Source organism: Daphnia pulicaria, chromosome 3 (genome assembly GCF_021234035.1).
Source record: "Daphnia pulicaria isolate SC F1-1A chromosome 3, SC_F0-13Bv2, whole genome shotgun sequence".
NCBI classification, from domain to species: domain Eukaryota; kingdom Metazoa; phylum Arthropoda; class Branchiopoda; order Diplostraca; family Daphniidae; genus Daphnia; species Daphnia pulicaria.
In genome coordinates, this window is record NC_060915.1 from 9582062 (window position 1) to 9600262 (window position 18201).

General features: G+C 36.6%; 5 protein-coding genes and 1 long non-coding RNA gene across 7 annotated transcripts; 3 read left to right on the plus strand and 3 right to left on the minus strand.

The window, feature by feature from the left end:
- Nucleotides 1–2424: 2424 nt before the first annotated feature.
- Nucleotides 2425–6831, minus strand: LOC124329110 (steroidogenic acute regulatory protein-like). 2 transcript variants are annotated; one of them, XM_046788120.1, is made up of 13 exons: nucleotides 6684–6831; nucleotides 6146–6553; nucleotides 6003–6083; nucleotides 5844–5921; nucleotides 5715–5768; nucleotides 5504–5636; nucleotides 5335–5439; nucleotides 5134–5180; nucleotides 3792–3944; nucleotides 3603–3707; nucleotides 3410–3536; nucleotides 3203–3345; nucleotides 2425–3134 (listed from the first exon to the last, which is right to left on the minus strand). In XM_046788120.1, exons 2-13 carry the CDS (start codon nucleotides 6431–6433, stop codon nucleotides 3024–3026), a joined length of 1425 nt encoding a protein of 474 aa, XP_046644076.1. In that variant the 5' UTR covers nucleotides 6434–6553; nucleotides 6684–6831; the 3' UTR covers nucleotides 2425–3023. The 2 variants fall into 2 exon arrangements, with proteins under 2 accessions (XP_046644076.1, XP_046644077.1); XM_046788121.1 differs by lacking the exon at nucleotides 6684–6831 and adding an exon at nucleotides 6629–6649.
- LOC124329283 lies at nucleotides 4937–5689 on the plus strand. Its single transcript, XR_006916730.1, has 2 exons — nucleotides 4937–5204; nucleotides 5295–5689. It is a non-coding gene; the product is annotated as an uncharacterized LOC124329283 (long non-coding RNA).
- A 3704-nt stretch (nucleotides 6832–10535) lies between the features above and the next one.
- Nucleotides 10536–12642, plus strand: LOC124329131 (DNA primase small subunit-like). The gene is made up of 8 exons (XM_046788164.1): nucleotides 10536–10775; nucleotides 10844–11000; nucleotides 11067–11242; nucleotides 11298–11496; nucleotides 11564–11777; nucleotides 11843–12036; nucleotides 12114–12283; nucleotides 12350–12642. Exons 1-8 carry the CDS (start codon nucleotides 10685–10687, stop codon nucleotides 12367–12369), a joined length of 1221 nt encoding a protein of 406 aa, XP_046644120.1. The 5' UTR covers nucleotides 10536–10684; the 3' UTR covers nucleotides 12370–12642.
- On the minus strand, nucleotides 12542–14641 carry LOC124329127 (mannose-1-phosphate guanyltransferase alpha-like). Its single transcript, XM_046788158.1, has 8 exons — nucleotides 14453–14641; nucleotides 14131–14329; nucleotides 13677–14066; nucleotides 13437–13602; nucleotides 13251–13355; nucleotides 13058–13181; nucleotides 12852–12992; nucleotides 12542–12782 (listed from the first exon to the last, which is right to left on the minus strand). The coding sequence occupies exons 1-8, from the start codon at nucleotides 14493–14495 to the stop codon at nucleotides 12682–12684; spliced, it is 1269 nt and encodes a 422-aa protein (XP_046644114.1). The 5' UTR covers nucleotides 14496–14641; the 3' UTR covers nucleotides 12542–12681.
- Nucleotides 14642–14988: 347 nt separating this feature from the next.
- LOC124329149 (3'-5' exoribonuclease 1-like) lies at nucleotides 14989–16538 on the plus strand. Its single transcript, XM_046788188.1, has 6 exons — nucleotides 14989–15014; nucleotides 15096–15225; nucleotides 15299–15588; nucleotides 15653–15791; nucleotides 15850–15999; nucleotides 16072–16538. The coding sequence occupies exons 1-6, from the start codon at nucleotides 15004–15006 to the stop codon at nucleotides 16429–16431; spliced, it is 1080 nt and encodes a 359-aa protein (XP_046644144.1). The 5' UTR covers nucleotides 14989–15003; the 3' UTR covers nucleotides 16432–16538.
- Nucleotides 16466–18075, minus strand: LOC124329171 (cyclin-J-like). Its single transcript, XM_046788218.1, has 4 exons — nucleotides 17613–18075; nucleotides 17368–17539; nucleotides 17182–17282; nucleotides 16466–17117 (listed from the first exon to the last, which is right to left on the minus strand). Exons 1-4 carry the CDS (start codon nucleotides 17733–17735, stop codon nucleotides 16587–16589), a joined length of 927 nt encoding a protein of 308 aa, XP_046644174.1. The 5' UTR covers nucleotides 17736–18075; the 3' UTR covers nucleotides 16466–16586.
- Between the last annotated feature and the right edge of the window lie 126 nt (nucleotides 18076–18201).

Sequence of the window (18201 nt, forward strand, 5' to 3'; positions counted from 1 at the left end):
GAATCGATATACAACGTATATATATTTGCAACGGAACGAGTAAGTATAGATAGCTGAATCAGAGATTTCGTTTACACCTTTGAAACGTTACAATTCATAGCATTTATTTACACTCTCGGTCTGTGTGATTTATATATAACTGCTTTGTGTTTTATAAAAATTTTCGATGTCTATTCGCAAAAAACCGAAACCCCGACAAAAAAAAAATACTCTGAAAATTTGACTTGACTCGGCTGTTGACCTCAAATATAATAACGACAAATTTCAAAAGGATTTTCGTTTCAAAGGGAAAAAACATAAAGGGGAGTCAAACTTTTCGTCCAATTTGTGGACGTTTAATTAAGAGATGTCGGTAAACGGTGTCTGAATAGAATAAAAAAAAGTCTCGACTCATCAAGCTGAAAAATGTTGTCAATAATCAATGAAAAGATGCGCAGTGTAATGGTGCGGCGAAGCGATTTCTTGCCATTTTCTTCCGGCTGAACGGACGAAAACCGAGTCTTTTTGTTTGTCGTGTTGGACGACGGCGACACGCGACGGAGAGATACAATCATCTTCATAAAGCAAATGAATCGAAGAAGAAAGAAGACGTTTATACTGGATCGATCGTTACGCAACGAGATTGTTTGATGATGTGACGCCGCAGTGGCTCCCGCGCATTTATGCATTGCTTCCAGTTCCGAGAACATTGACGCCAGACGGGAAACTTGGCTTTGATATTCGCCGGTCCAATGGTTCATCCCCTGGCCGCTCCCACATGTGCTATTATCAATCACACAAGAACCGCTTGCCTTCGAATGAAAAGATGGGCTGGCTAGACGCTGGGCAGCACAAGCATCAGCTGCGTGTCGTGAACGCGGGTAACACGGTCCGCTTCATTGCTCCGTTTGTTTCCGCCGAGCTAATGTATACGCTGATGCTCTTCCGCTCCACATTTAATTGCAGAGTTTCCAACATGCAGTAGCCGCCTACTGAAATCGATAGTCAACATTTATATCCGTTTTTAGCTAGACTAATTAACTCGCCCGTGGCGCCATAAACGAATGAAAGAGAGATAGTTTGATGGAAACAGAAAAGAGAGCAAACATCATTCGTCTTCACTCAGAAGCACACCCCCCTGAGGGGGCTCATAAAAAAATCGAAAATTGACACGCTAGAATGACTGGAGATTAATAAGTACATTGTGTGAAGACTCTACTACCGTAGCACTTTAATGACTTTGTTGCTTTCGCTAAGCCGTATCATTACTACGTCTTGGGATTTCCGCACTTGAAACCGGGCTCAAGGTGAACGCCATTGTTCACATTTCATAAATTATCTAATCTTCCTACCAACAACAAGAGATTTAATAAACTAATAATGAAGAGTTGATGGAGGACGAAAAGAAAAAAACAAGACCTCAAGATTTTCCAAAAGTTCGTCGACTCCAAAGTTCAACTAATGGCGACTGATTTCTGCATTTCAGCTCGCATTTCAGTTTGGATTATCAAACCATAATTTCGTACTGATGTAATTTAACGGGAAATGTGTGTCAGCAAAGTGTCGATTCACACAAGACGAAGAGATATGGGATATGAATAAAAACAACAACAACAAAAATAATGTTGTTACTCTCTTGGCAGCTTGGTGGCTGGCTGACTGTCAACATGATAAATCTAATATTGCCAAGCAACAAAATACAGACTTCGACTATGTTTTTAAAAACGATTTCCTTTACTCTGACATACGTCATGAGAAAATAAGAGAAATAGTGCTTACTTGGTTTATTCAGCTGGTCGATGTTGAATGCTGGTTGTCTGGACGATCGAAGTGAATGGGGCAGCACTCTGAGTCTGAATAGAGTAGGGATATAACAATGCACTCTCATTCACTAATAAATGGTCTCGTATTGTAAAAAGAATAGCCACAAAGAAAGAACAATGGAAAGTTGGTGACACACGAACAAACACTCACGTGCAATGTTTACCAGTTTACTTTTTAATTCACACATAAATTTAAGACAGCGTTGCAATTTTTTCAGTTTTTTGTCTATCTATTTTTTTACCGAATTAATCATTTTAAAAATTTCGAATAAATTGAAATGATTGTAAAATAAATATTTATCCCTGCAATTACATAACAATGATTACACCAACAAAGACGAAAGCCAAGAATTTTGGTTAGAATTTTAATGAAGACAGGGTGGAGGGGGTGGGAGATAAAGTTAATAATTTTAAGTTGATGACATATTTTAATTTGTGGCTTGGTATAAGACGTTTAAACCTCGAGTATGTAACTTCATCGGCTGTTACTACCACGTCACCTTACAAGTTTGTCATGAAGCCCTTCGTTAGCTAAAGATTCAGGTAACTGGATTACACTGAGCTACTTACTCATACAGTATAGTCATGTGTATAACAGTCATATTTGATTGCATACAGCCACTTCATAGCAAATGACTTTTCTTTTTATTAAGTTGTCGTTGAGAAATTCTGCATACACGATATAAAAAAAAAGAAAAGCGAGAGATGAAAAATGAAACGATCGGAGACACACGTACAACAATTCAAATAACTTCAGGCGGTCCTCTCGCACAAAATGAGACTAATCGAGATTATTCTAGAAAATTAAGCACACACATATAAACACGAAACACAAATTTACGAGGAAATCGATTTCACAGTATCTAAAGTAAAACAAAAACAAATGCTCTCCCATCATAAAGGTGGGAGAAAACAATAAGCCTTCACACTTTCGTGGAATTTCACCCGATGGTTTGGCCAACATCAACATTTACACTTTTTTAAAAGCCGAGCTGACACCAAGAGATTATCTAACATAACCAAACCACGATTTGAAATGCTAAAGAGAGGAAGTAAGTTTAGAATATTGAAGGACCTAGTACGAATTTGCACCATGACAAAACCGAATAAATTGGATAGAAGAGAAAAAATTCAAGAAATAAACGATCAGAGAAGACACAATCAATAGTAATCAATGATGAGGCTGTGAAAGGCAGCCTCTCAGTCAAAGGTAGTTTTTGGTCAAAACTTTCCCTCTTGGCGCAAAGTGTCGGCGAAGGTTCTGACGTAACGAATGTAGTCACACATGGCAAATGACAACGCTGTATCAATTATGCTCTGAGGAATCCAACCCTAACGAACGGAAAACACGTATTCAGCAAAAAAGCAAGTAATCTAAGACTTTTCAACGAGCGTCATACCTTAAGATTGGTGTCAAGCAGCCACTGGAAGACACATTTGTTGGGTTCGTTTGGAATAGGCGTCATAACCCAACAACCCGGTCCATTTTCTCCACGAACGTAACCCTTTTGGGCCGGCATGTCAGGGAAAACGACAGAAACGCCTTTTTAAAATAAAAATCAGAAGATAAGGTGTCATTTTAACAGGATAGCGAACAAATATCTTACCTCCACAAATGTAGACTCCTTCACGATTTTCACAGTAACGTAAGTTGATAAAATCACGGGAAGAAATAATTCCACCTCCACCTTCAGCTGCTAACTGATAACTTACGGAAACTTTATCGTTCACCGTCTGTTATTCAAGACATTTTCCAATTGTAATACAATGATCGCAACTTTAAAGTTGTTTAATTTTTACCTTCAGGATACGACATTCTATTAACGTCGGATTCCAGGAAGGAACATTTTCGATATTTCGATCAAGCTCGTCAAACAGTAGCTTTGGGGGAATTTCGACGGTACCCTGTTTGAATAAAATAAGCAAAGGTTACGAAGTTCAAAAATTATAAAAAGAAGATTAAGAGTCGGAGCACGCACGCTCACTTACAGTTAGTCGGAATATTTTGTGATTTCGTCGGATAAATTTACTGTGGACGACGTCACCTTCGGGTGTTTGCTTTTCAACTTTCCATCCATCAGAATTTATTGTACTTAAGGCTTCCTCGTACGCGTCTTTGGCCTTTTGCGCCAGTTCTTCATCCTAAAAAAAAAAAAATATACATCAAATAAGGTTTTAAATGGACAAATTGAATCCCTCAATGCTTCAACAGAAGCATGGTGAGATACTAAGGAATAAGAGAAAGACGCCATTAATACAACTTCATTTCCTGTCTAAACGTTTCCGGTCTATTCCGGTCCATACATGTAGTCAAATTGATATTCACAACGAAAATTTGAATGAAATTATATCTACATTCATCAAAAGTGTTTAGTTTTACAGTAACATTAAGAGAAATTTTTTAAAATCTTTGAATCGGAAATGGTTCACGTGGCAACGTGATGTTTCAACGATTGCCGACATGAGAAATCAGCCGGGGGTGTTGCGAGAACGATAAACTGGAGAGAGGATGTGAGATGATGAACGAACGCATATCATGTTACAAGACTTGAATAAAAAGCTGTAATACCGTCCAGTTGATAACAGGATTTTCTTCTGTTTCGCCTGAGATCAGAAAGAGATTCTTTAATTTCTCTGAAAACGACTTCATCCCTATTTTTGCTGCAACTATTATTTCACGTCAGAAGCACTGTATCACTTGCACGTACGCTTTGTTCGCTAACAGAAACCAGTTTGAGACAATTAGTTTCCGGCAACGTTTCACACACAGCAGTACTAAAAACGTAGACTACACTATCATGTCACACTCAAACATCAAATGTGTTGCGTGTCTGTAGAGACTTTTCAAGAACAACCAGAAGCAGCCAAAACAGGGGAACCCTAGCCTGTTACTATGTCATGCCATCAAAGTTGAGGCAATCCAACTCGACGGTAGTCTGTAGAAACCACGCAAAGTGATTGCAACAAGAGAATACGAATGAGAAGTGCTGGTCTGTAGAAAGTTGTTGACAGCCACACAGCACATGAACACTGCTCTATGCTATTGACCAACCAGCAGCCGCTGCTAGTATCAAGGCCGTGCCATCGAGGGCAAAAAGCTTTCGCTGTCGCGCGACTATATACTACGAAACAAGCAGAGCTCGGTGTACGTGGTAAAACACACGTCATTCATTTGGATTTTCCGTTTTTTGAATGACCCGTCTAATACAAGAACACAGCTGATGGAGGGAAAACGTGATTTCAGGATTTCCTCATAGTCACACCCACCACGTTCATCGTAAAATAAAAATTACGACGTAGGAAAACATCACTAAAAGTTGAAATACTATACCTCTATGCTACTGCGGTTCGCTCTGTTTGGTTGTTCGTCATCCGAATCTGGAAATGAAAATATTTGAAACAGTACCATTAACCATTTTTACGACTAAAATTTTATAACAAAGTTGTTTAATTAGCTTTTTTGTTGCTAACCACTCATTACTCAAACGCAAGAATCGGAATACTGGAAAGAAGACTGTACAAGTGTACATACCTTGCGGGGAATCAATTGGCGAATAAAAGTCATCGAGATTATGGCTGCGGACGGAAGGGGCCTGATTTTGCAGCAAAGGTGCGCGTTCATCATCAGATGAGATAGCTATTGTAGAGCAACAAGTTTGTAAAGCTTAAAATGTCAATTAGTAAACACTATAATAGTATACCTCTGAAAAAATCACGGGCAAGGGATTCTTGGGGCAGGACTCGAAAATCAAGAAACCAAGCTTCACCCCATGACAAAACAAAAGAACTCAGAACAAGAAAAACATCTAGCGTATAGTTGGTGGCATTAGCCCACTACGAAAAAAAAAAGGTGTAAAATTAAATGATTGCACACACGCGACGAAAAATAATTAGTTATATGATTTACTATACCTCGAAAAAGAAGACTTTTATGATAAGAAATCCACAACTTCCCGCCGTTGTTATCTATAACAGTAAAACAATAAAACTGTGTTAATGCAAAAAATTACACGCAATACACGGATTTTAGGTCAAACTTACCGCGATCACCCACCAGTGATTAATACACAGCAATGCATAGAATAGAAGAAGTATCACAAATCGACCAGCGGAGGCCATCTAGAGAAAAAAAATTACTCATTGAATGATGTCACTACTCCAAATTTAATGAAAATGAGAACTGTATAAGAGAAAACATACCACAATGTCAAACAACGACCCATGAATTGTGTAGTGTACTATTTGATCAATGAGCATTTGTTGAATTTTTTCTCCACTTATCTGAAAGAAAATATATATTTATTATAGGTATTCTAAATCAATTAAAGTTATTGCTTTATTACCACAAGGCAAATGATCCACATAAGGGTTGTAAACAAGAAATCAAAAGTGACAAATAGACAGAAGAATCTTCTCACAGCTGATATTCTTCCATCTCTAGGTGAACCTGCAGACAATGTTTCACGAAGGTAGTCCTCATTGTGATAATAGGATTCATGGAGATAATTAGGCATAGTGTTGATCGTGTGGTGTCTGGTTAGAGACTGTGATGAATGGTCAGCACTGTTGCTAATGAAGATTTCTGCCACTTCACGAGCTTGATCACTTCTATTTCTCGACTCTTTGCTCATTTCTTGAAGTTACACAATTTTAAGGACATCCTTTGCTGTGTGTGTTTTTACATCGACGTTAGCGAAACGAGATATAAAGTAAGGTTCCTTTCACTGAATGCTTCATTTAGAAGTGCAAATCTACGAAAAATAAGCAAAAATAAATTTGCGAATTGGACAGACTGCAAAGTAGCCGATGATCTACCATATTTTTACCCTTAAAGACTAATTGGATATCAGTTCAAGAACGCTAAATACCGCCTTTACATACCCAGCACAGGATGTGAATCATTTCAATGAAAAACTCGACTCTTCTTCTTACAATCTTTTTCTTATCGTCTGCTGGACATCAGATAACATCTCACCGAGTTTCGAGTGAGACTTTCTCAGGAAACACTGTCTTTAATATTGTATTTTTCTTTTGTATTGTATTGTGATTTCGGGCTATGGAAGCCCAAAACCGCCACTTTTTCAATATAATAATGATTTTCAAAATATCATTATATAAAACAGAAAAGAATATATAAAAAACAAATTCAATATAAAACTGAAAAAAGTATTATATAAAAACCAAAAAGAGTGTAATATAAAAAACAAAAAGTTGATATAAAAAGCAAAAAAAGTCAATATAAAACCCAAAAAAAAGTCAATATATATAAAAAATATTCAATATATATAAAAAAAAAATTCAGTTTAAAAACTGAAAATGTATTATATTAAAACCAAAAAGAGTATAATATAAAAAACAAAAAGTTGATATAAAAAGCAAAAAAAAGTCAATATAAAACCCCCAAAAAGTTCAATATATAATCCCAAAAAAGTTCAATATAAAAACGGCAGCCACCTAGCGGTCAAAATAATTACTTCATGCCACATCTCCACCCCCTTTATAGCCAGTTTGAATCCAGTAGTACAAACGGGCATTTAATCACAAAATAAAAAAACGAGCAAGCGCTTAAATAACGCTACCTAATGCGCGTCGCTCTAAATTATTATTTTTTTAAATGTCAAGCGAAGTAAAACGACTGCGGCTGACTGCGGCGACTGGTCAGACGAGTAACGTGAGCCCGTCCGATTTTTTAAAGCGCTTATCGCTGGTCCGTCCACTATTTTAGCGCTGTCGCCCGTTCGCTGTTTTCGGCGGCTCATTATAAGCTTGCGAAAAATAAGCCATTCAAATGATTTGCACTAAGCGCGCGTTGCGATAGCAATTGGTTTGCGATAAACTTGCGCGCGATGCGGTAAATATATATTTAGCGCAATTTATTTCATTGTATTATTTACGAAACGCCCAAGCGCTTCGTTAATAAAAGTAATAAATGCGACAGGTAAAACGATTGCGGCGACTGGACAAGTTGCGCACACCCGTTGATAATTTTAGCGCTTGTCTCGAGTCCGTTTATAACTTACGAAACACGCAAGCGTTAAAATAAATGTTTAACGCTTCTTGCGCGATATGTGCTCAATTTGAGCGTATTATTTAATCCTATATTTAAAAAAGCGAAAGCGCTTAAATAACGCTACTTAATGCGAATGGCTCTAAATTATTTGTTTGTATTGAATGCAAAGGGAAACCACTGCGCTGACTGGTTAGACGAGTAATGCGAGCCCGTCCGCTATTTCCGCTGGTCCTTCCGCTGTTTTCGGCGGATCATTGCGTGAAAAATAATTAATTGAAATGTTTCGCGCTAGATCTAGCGCTATCGAAGCGATCGTGGGACTAGCTATGTGTTTGCGATGAACTTGCGCGTGATTCGTTATATTTAGGGCAATTTATTTCATTGCATTATTTAGGAAACGCGCAAGCGTTTCGTTAATTTTAATAAAATGTTGCGAAAGGGTAAACGATTACCGCAAATGGACGAGACGGGACGAGAAGCGTGCGCCCGTACATGATATTAGCGTTTGTCGCGAGTCCGTTCGCTACCTTATTAGCGCTAATCGTCGCCCGTCCAAAGTTTTACACGGCTCGCGCTCGCTGGGCCAAACATTTTAAATAATTCGCGCTAGATGTAGCGCTTTCTTTCTTAAGCGCCCATTGCGCTAATAATTAACTAAAGATTTACTTGCAGGCAATGCGTCAAATTTAGCGCATTTAAATTCATTAAATAATTTACAAACGCAAATAACTAGCAAAAATAAATATTTAGCGCGAAAAATAATGAAGTCAATATATTTTGCGCTAGATCTAGCGCTAAATATTTATTTTAGCAAATTATATGCGCGCTTCGTAATTTATGTGATGAACTTAATCCGACTATTTAGCGCATTCAGCGCAAGTTAATCTTAAGTTTACCATAAGCGAGTTTACGATTTCGCAGCGCTAGAACTTTGACATTGTTTTGCGCAGCGAGCCGCCTTAAACAGCGGACGGACGACGATAAGCGCTACGACAAGCGAACTTACTCGTGATAAGCGCTGAAATAATGGAGCCAGTCACGCAATGGTGTTCTTTTCCTGAACCATTTAGTTAAATTAACGAAACGCTTACGCGTTTCATAAAATGCTACGATTAAATGAATTGCGCTAAATAATTTAGCGCATCGCGCGCAAGTAAATCGCAAATAGATCACTAGCGCCATGCGCGTTTATTTAGCGCTAGATCTAGAATGAAAATGTGTTTTAATTATTTTTCGCATAATGAGCCGCTGAAAACAGCGGACGGGCGATAGCGCTAACACAGCTTGAAGAACCAGAAATAAGCGCTCAAATTATTTAAGCGCTTGTGCGTTTTTTAATTAAAGATTAAATAAAATGCTCAAAATTTAGCGTGTCGCGCGCAAGATGCGTATTATTTACAAAACGCGCATAACCCGTGCACAGCGAGTCGCCTTATTAAACAGCGGACGGGCGACGATAAGCGCTACGACAAGTAAACTGACTCGTGATAAGCGCTGAAATAATGGACGGGCACGCGCTACTAGTCCAGTCGCGCAATGGTTTTCTTTTCCGGAACCATTTACTTTAATTAACGAAGCGCTTGCGCGTTTCGTAAAAAATGAGATGCAATGAATCGCGCTAAATATAGCGCATCGCGCGCAAGTTTATTGCAAACCAATCGCTAGCGCAACGCGCGCTTAGCGCAAAACATTTGAATGGATTATTTTTCGCTTATAATGAGCCACCGAAAACAGCGGACGGGCGGCAGCGCTAAAATAGCAAACGGACCAGCGATAACCGCTGGAAAAAACGGACGGGCTCGCGTTACTCGTCTGACCAGTCGCCGCAGTCAGCCACAGTCGTTTTACTTCGAATTACATTTTAAAAAATAATAATTTAGAGCGACGCGCATTAAGTAGCGTTAGTTAAGCGATTGCTCGTTTTTAATTATGTGATTAAATAAATGCTCAAATACGCGTTTATCGCGCAAGAATCCCCGTTTGTACTACTGGATTCAAACTGGTTATAAAGGGGGTGGAGATGTGGCATGAAGTGATTCTTTTGACCGCTAGGTGGCTGCTGTTTTTATATAGACCTTTTTTGGATTATATATTGAACTTTTTTTGGGTTTTATATTGACTTTTTTTTGCTTTTTATATCAACTTTTTGTTTTTTATATTATACTCTTTTTGGTTTTAATATAATACATTTTCAGTTTTTATATTGAATTTTTTTTATATATATTGAATATTTTTTATATATATTGACTTTTTTTGGGTTTTATATTGACTTTTTTTGCTTTTTATATCAACTTTTTGTTTTTTATATTACACTCTTTTTGGTTTTTATATAATACTTTTTTCAGTTTTATATTGAATTTGTTTTTTATATATTCTTTTCTGTTTTATATAATGATATTTTGAAAATCATTATTATATTGAAAAAGTGGCGGTTTTGGGCTTCCATATCGGGCAAGGTCACCAGATGGACTTGATCCTCTGGCCCTCTGGTTGATAAACTCAACGAATCATAAATAAAAAATAAATAAATGTGAAATATGAATTAAAAATGAAAGGAAAATTAGTTTTTACTTTTTAGTCCACAAAATTATTAATTGAATAGTAAAATTTAATATGAATCCATAATTTGATGTGTTTAAAATTTTTAAATATAAAAAAAATCCAAAAGCGGAATAGGCTACGGCGTTAGCACACTAGCGCAACTTCAATATTAAGTCTTGGCGGGAATGAAGTGATCGCTGAGTACGCAGACAATCAAAAGACAACAACTTGTTAGTGAGAGGACAAATTGGCCGATTGATACATGATACTGCAATCTGTATTGTTTCTCCAATAATTGTTTTACAATTTCATTTCATTTGTTAAAGCAGTCATGACGGAACAAAATGAAGAAGCTATGTTAACATATTACAAGCGCCTGTTTCCTTATGGACCCTACTTCAGGTGGCTAAATTATGGAAATAGTAAGTAAAACATTGGTTATTTAAAGTAAAACTTATACTTAAATATTCTATAAACTTATAATTTTTAGTGAAAGAACACTATTTTCACAACCGAGAATTTTCATTTACTCTTCCTGATGACATCTACATTAGATATCAGTCCTTTAAAGATCAAGATGAGTTGGAAGAAGAAATGAAAAAAATGAAACCGCAGAAGATAGATTTGGGTGCTGTATATAATCACAGGTATGAATATACAAGTAAATATTGGATTAACATATTTTACCTATTCTTTATTTTAAACTCACACAGGCCCAAAAACCATAGAAGTATCAGTCACTTTATTCCAATGGAAAAAGAATTAGTTTTTGATATAGATATGACTGATTATGATGATGTCAGAAATTGTTGCCAAGGGGCTGACATATGTGACAAATGCTGGAAGTTCATGGTTGTGGCTATCAAAGTCTTGGATGCTGCTTTAAGAGGTTTAGTGATGAAATGCTACATTTTTGCAATAATATAAATTCTGTGTGTCAATAGATGATTTTGGTTATCAGCATTTACTTTGGGTATTTTCTGGTCGTCGTGGAGTCCATTGTTGGGTCTGTGATGATGCAGCAAGAGCTCTTGATCAGTCAGCGCGGTCTGCTGTTGCTGAATACCTGCAGATTATCAAAGGAGGAGAACAACAAAATAAGAAAGTTTCCTTCAACTATGAACATCTTCATCCAGCAGTAAGGTAACAAGCAAAACAATTCGTTGTCTCGGTCCTCTCGCTTACTCTAATGATATACTTCATTATCTAGTCGAGCTGCCAGAATCGTCGAAGACCACTTTGAATCAATGATGGTGAAAGATCAAGACATACTTGGAAGTGAAGAAGCAATCAAGAAATTTTTAACTATGATACCGGATGAAAAGTTAAGGAACACTCTTGAAAAAAGTATGCTCAGTTACCACGACAGCGCAAGCCGATGGAGAGTATTTGAAGAGTTAACTGCTAGCACCAACAAAAACAAAGTACAAGAAATCGTAAAAGCTCTATTGATTGGGTGATGTGTTAAACTAACGGTCTTGTTTTTCAGCGACAATCTTCACACCTTAAAGAAGAAATAATGCTACAACTCACATACCCTCGACTAGATATCAACGTATCCAAACAACTCAACCATTTACTCAAATCTCCTTTCTGCGTTCATCCGAAAACGGGCAAGATATGCGTTCCGATTGATCCCCTTGATGTGGAAGAGTTTAGTCCTGAAACCGTCCCAACGTTAACGTAAGAAGAGCTTTAAAAATAAGTAAGCACTTACCTGGTGAATGAACATCTATAATTTTGTTTTATTTTGAGAGCAGGCTACTAATCAATGAACTCCTGGAATTGGAAGTTTGTGATGGCACGGGCAAAGATGGCAAGAGCCTCAAAGACTATGAGAGAACCGCCCTAAATCCTTCTATCCAGCTTTTTAAGAAGTTTTTAAATAATTTGGAGAGTTCTTGGAAGCACAAGAGAATTGCAGCGAGCGGTACAAAATAATGCAAATCAATGTTTCTATCACAGTTAAATATATACTTTGCTTTTATGTTTTCAGATGCGAAAATGGAATTTTAGTAATAGAGAAAAAATAGTTACTTGGACTTCTTTTATCGATCCTCTGGCTCTGAGTACAGCATTTTTCTAAACATTAGAGAAAGATGGCAGAATACAGCATTCAATTTGTAATTTCTTGCTTTATTTTATTATCCAAGTGATTCTGTACCAAAATTAAAACAGCCTGTAATGATTAGGATTATACTTACGTGTATAAGGGGGAAATATTTCATAGGAAAAACCGTTGAAAAGGCAACAAAATCACCAATTCATTGAGTAGAAAAAAAGTGTTTTGCTCAATGAAAAAATCTGTAATTAATGGATACATTTTGATTATAAAATGATTTCATTGTTGTAGCTCCGAGTCAATTCTTTATGAGGCAACACAATAGAATTTCGGACAATCACTTCAGAAGGGATAGTGACATTGTTTCCTGTAAAATAAATTGGGTAATAATATGAAACATTCATAAAAACACAATAAAAAAGAAAAGCGCAATTACCCAGAATGGTTATGGAAGGATTCAACCTTCCTTCGTCGTTAAAAAGAGGGGCATTTTCCATTTTAGCAAACGGTTTATCAGGGTTAGGATCACAAGGAGTTCCTTCAACGCGCGACCAACAACCAATTTCACTATTCGCTCCTAGAAACGTCAATAAGTTTAGATTTAATGAACAGGCACAAAATCATTGATAAGCTGCGACTTACCAATAATACTGTAAAGAACAAGAGAATGATCTAAGACACGCGAGTGAGCGAGAACAATCGATTCCTTAATTCGAGTTCCATAACTGATCGTTGCGTGTGCACCTATACTAACATTAGGACCTAACTGTAAATTAAAACAAATTTTTACTTTATGTACTTATAAAATTGCAATAAGGGATGAACGAGCACTTACCACTGCGGTCGGATGAACATCAGCAGTAGGATGGATATAAACATCCCCTATGATTGTTGGCTGATCGCTTTTAGCTAATCTTTCAGGTCTCCTTTCCCGAAATAGCTACCAAGATAATAAGAATTGAACATAAATAAAATGCAATTTAAACAATAAATCACGTGCTTCTTTAAATCAAGATTTTACATTGAGATAATGTCGATTTGCATAAATTGCAGCGCCAGGGGTCTTTAACTGAGACCACCACTTTAAAGTTTGGTAAATTAGCGCTTTTCCGGTTCCTGCTAAAGGCATCAAAATTTCTTTCTCCAAATACAGCGCTTCTCTTTCAACACTGCTTCCATTTTCCACGCTGCAAACAACATAATATTATTTAACTACAATATCAATTTCTTTTAAATTTGAATATAAAAAGTCGAACCGTACTTATAAAAATCCATTTGTTTCTTATTGAACACATTCGCCATTTGTTGGAACACCTCCGGTGAAAAAATGTAAACACCACAGTTTACCAGAGTGGAGATAAAAGTGGATGGTTTTTCTACATAATGCTCCAATGTGTTATTCTCTTTATTTTCAATAATGCACCCATAAATAAGGCTTTGCTGACGAGTAGCTTCAGTTGCCATTAAAGTAACTATTGCTTTCTGTTTTTCTCTGTGAGTCTTGTGGAACTCTAGCATTTCAATTAATGGAAAATCAGCACATACATCTCCATTCAGCACAAAAAAATAATCTGGGTTTCCACAGCGAATTTGATCTCGGAAATGATAAAGACCACCAGCAGTGCCAAGAGGTTCAAATTCTTGAAGATACCTGGTAATTGTGTTGGACTTGATTATCTTGAATAAGAGCAAAATTTACCAAATATTCTTGATACCTAATTTTTAGCTTATACAGCTGCACCATTTCTCCCACAAACTGGGACATTTCATTGGCTCCATAATATCCAAGAATAATAATTTCCTTCAAAAATGGAATTTGCACGCATGCTTCTATGTGATGTTGAATTATAGGAAACCCAGCTACAGCAAATAATGGTTTCGGAAGGTCCAATGATAAAGGTCGGAATCTTGTACCTGAAATGAAAATAAATGTTCAAAAATTTTGCTTGTTCAGCACTTCATAACTACATCAAGTAGATAAAAAAAAGAAAGAGGAGACTATGCAGATGTCATTCAATAACAAAATTTAATCTCTACCTTTCTGATTACCCCCAATTAAAATGACAGCTTTAACCAACATTTTGGTTTCAGTAAGTCTTTCCTTTGCTACCTTGGTGATTCAAGTGAAAGTTTATCGCGTGTTTTAGTCTACGTGGACAAATTATACCGCACTTTCTCTATTCATTGCAACAGCTTTCACTCACTTGACTAATGTGTTGTGTTGTGCTGTTGTCTTTTGCTTTTGTTGGTCGATAGATGGCACGGACATTTTGTTTATATTCAATCTAGCAGAAGAAGAAACTCCAGTGAAAATCTTTCCCGCCATGGCAAGCTATCCATCAGTTTAAGGTTAGATCTTTCTACGATTATATTATTTTTGTGTTATAATTTGCTATGGTAAAAAGAAAAAAAAATACTTATATTTTTTTCAAATCATAAAGGTTGTTTTGTGATTTATTAAAAAAGTAGATAGTTGAAAACTTAATAACCTCTTCATAAATTGTACTTTTATCTGTGATTCTGTGTCAATTTACTCATATCAATAATTTGACATTGCAACTATTTTTCCAACAGTTTTAAGTAACACCATGAATAAAATGTACACATCTGATATTTTTCTTCACATACTGCAGAATATTTCTAGGGCTATAGAATCCTTATCTTAAATACTTGTTTACAGTGACGATATGAATAAGAAAATGGCCAGCACTGACAAAGATGATATAGAGGATGCAGAAGAGACAGTTGACACAGAGGCAGAGGCAGAGGATAATACAGCTGAAGAAGAAACCAAAGAGCCTGAGCCAGTGGTGAGCACAAATCTGATTTTTTGTTGTTATTTAAATTGTATTTTAATATTCCTAATTATTAAATTGTTTGAAGGAAAGGGAATACAGTCATCCAGTTTATAAACAAATAGCATCCCTTAATGGGAAGATCAACAACTACTCAAAAGCAGAGCTCATTAAAAACTTAAAGATGTTGAAACTTGACACTGATGGAAGCAGAAGTGTGTTGGCTAAAAGACTGAAAACCTTTTACAAGAAAACTATGTTGAGTGTTAGTGGGATTCAAGAAAAGAATGGAAATTCTAAAATCAGAATCTTGTTTGATTTCTATGTGATTATTGACTATGAAGCCACATGTGAACTACTGAAACATTCAAATTTTAAGTAAATTCAAACCTCTGTTTTCTTCCTGCAATGCAAAATTTACTTACCTAATATTTTTCTATAGACAGGAAATAATTGAATTTCCTGCTGTTTTGCTAAACTGTCAGAAAGGGGAGGTGGAAGATGAATTCCGGTCCTACTGTCGGCCAGTTCTTAATCCTTTACTGACTGAATTTTGTACCGAACTTACAGGAATCACCCAGGTTAGTTATTACAACTGAAACACAAAAAATGTTTCTTTAACACAGTTTTTCTCCTTAGGATGATGTTGACAAGGCTCCATTATTTCATGAAGTTTTGACCTCTTTTGAGGAATGGCTACAAAAAAAGAAGCTTGGCTCAAAATATTCATTTGCGATTGTGACCGATGGACCATGGGACATTGGCTACTTTCTCAAGAACCAATGTGCGGTAATGAATCATAGAACCATACTTTAATTCTAGTACTTTTCAGAAGATCTAATTCAATTTCATGATTTTCAGCTTTCGAAGATTGAATTTCCTACGTACTGCAAGTACTGGATCAACATTCGGAAAACTTTTGCTAATTTCTACAATACAGGGAAAATGTCCCTTAGTACAATGATTCAGCTAATCGGGCGTGAGTTCCAAGGAAGAGCCCACTCGGGATTGGATGATGCGCGAAATATTGCGTTCATTGTTCAACGCCTCTTGAAAGACGGTGCTCGAGTAATATTCAATGAAAAGTTGGCCGAAGGGAACGCTAGGCGAAGAGAAGATGGCAATCCTTATTTTTCCGTTCCAGTGCATAACACAGAGTTTAAAGCAATTCAGGGAAAATTTAAACCTAATTTTCCTCAAAAGAAATCGGCGGTAATCTAGTATTCTGGATTGAAGAATCAAATAAGGTTGAAAATTATGTTGTTGGATACCCGTTTTAATTGTAATAAGCAAACGATACACGAAAAACTTCTGGATTTAAAGAGGAATTTTGGAAGTAACAATTGAAACAATTTTTATACACATTCCTTCACTTTTTACATAGCGCAGTCTGTTAGTCGGTACATTTGCTTTAAATCACGAGAATGTATCAAATGCTTCCGCTTTGTTCTGGCACAGTTGTGATTAGATACACCCTTCAAGTTCCATTTACAATCTGCCCTCGGTTCTTCACGTATTAAAGCCGAGGGCTGTTGCTGCAAATGGTTAAAGAAACATTCACTTTGCGTTATTTGGGCCAAATGGACAAGGTGTTGAACACATTCTTCAATTTCCACATAGGAATAGCCAGTCAATATTTCCATTCCATTTGTCCATGTGGGGAGCAATCTGAACTGAATTCGGGCAACTACAACACAAGCGGCAGCGATGACTGACGATTTAAAGAAGATGAAATTGACTTCAGATAGTGTCAGATTGGCCAGGTACACAGTTTGGCATTTAAAATTATTCAAGCTGTTTGTGTGGAGTCCTTCAGCACATTTAAAGAGATCACAAGACAAATAGTGTTCCAAGAAATCTAAGGATGTTGAGTAGTTCAGATCCCATTTCCAAAAATTTAGCAGCATCTGAAACATTAAGAAATCAAATTCTCAGCCAGGAAATTAGTAATAGGCTGTAATATATACTAACCCTTTCCATCAATGAAAACTCGTGAATTGAATTGCAATAGTTGGTCAAAGATCGCAAATGTGAAAATTTTGGAACATTAGTATCAACATCGACATATTTAGCTGCATGTAAAAATAAATGTTAATCAAAAACACTTGTTTGAATCACATCAGTAACTAAAATTGATAAAACATTCATCTTATTCACCTGCAAGCAACAGACACGTTGACCCAGTCAACATCAACTGCTGAGGTTCAATTTCATGGCAGTCCATGAATATGTCCAGCAAATGAATTGCTAGGTGAAATGTTGAAACCGACAGATTTAGTTTGTCGTTGAGCTCTTTCAATGATTTTATCAACTCTTGTCGAAGGGGTAACTGAAAAATAGAAACCAAAACATTTTTTATAGTGTAAACTGAATTTAACTAAAGAACTTCATGCAATGCTTACCTGAGGAGACCGTGCCTGAAATTCGTAGTGGCAGAATCTTTCATTCTCTTTAATACGAAGGAGTGCGTAGTATTCATGATTATATGGAAACGGTTCAAAATGACCCGAGTTACGCCTCGCCATCACTTAAAAATACAAGTTCAACACAAATAACAGAAGACTATGTTCAGACTTCAGTCTCTCTTTTCTACTGTAGTACTGAGGAGCTGTGCCTATAGTGAAACAGAAACACGTGGTTCACAGCAGACGACAGCAGACGTAAATTTAACACAAATTTTGTTAAGAAAAATGACACATGCCGCTTCAGGGCGAGCCTTTTCAAGGCTTCCTGTGGGATAATGTAAGAAACTCCCTTAAAAAAAACTAAGTTACCACAACCTTCTCAAAGAACTGAGAATTCGAAAATGAAATGTAACTACGAAGGCTTTGGACGTAAACGTTTTTCTCTCTCAACCTCCCGCAACCTCCAGACTTTCCATGCCTTCAAATATATTTTTTTCTTTTATGCGCTGAAGGTCAACCTTTCCTAAACCATAAAAAATAATTAAAAAAAGCATAAAGGTTTAGTTTTGAAAAAATAAATAAATAA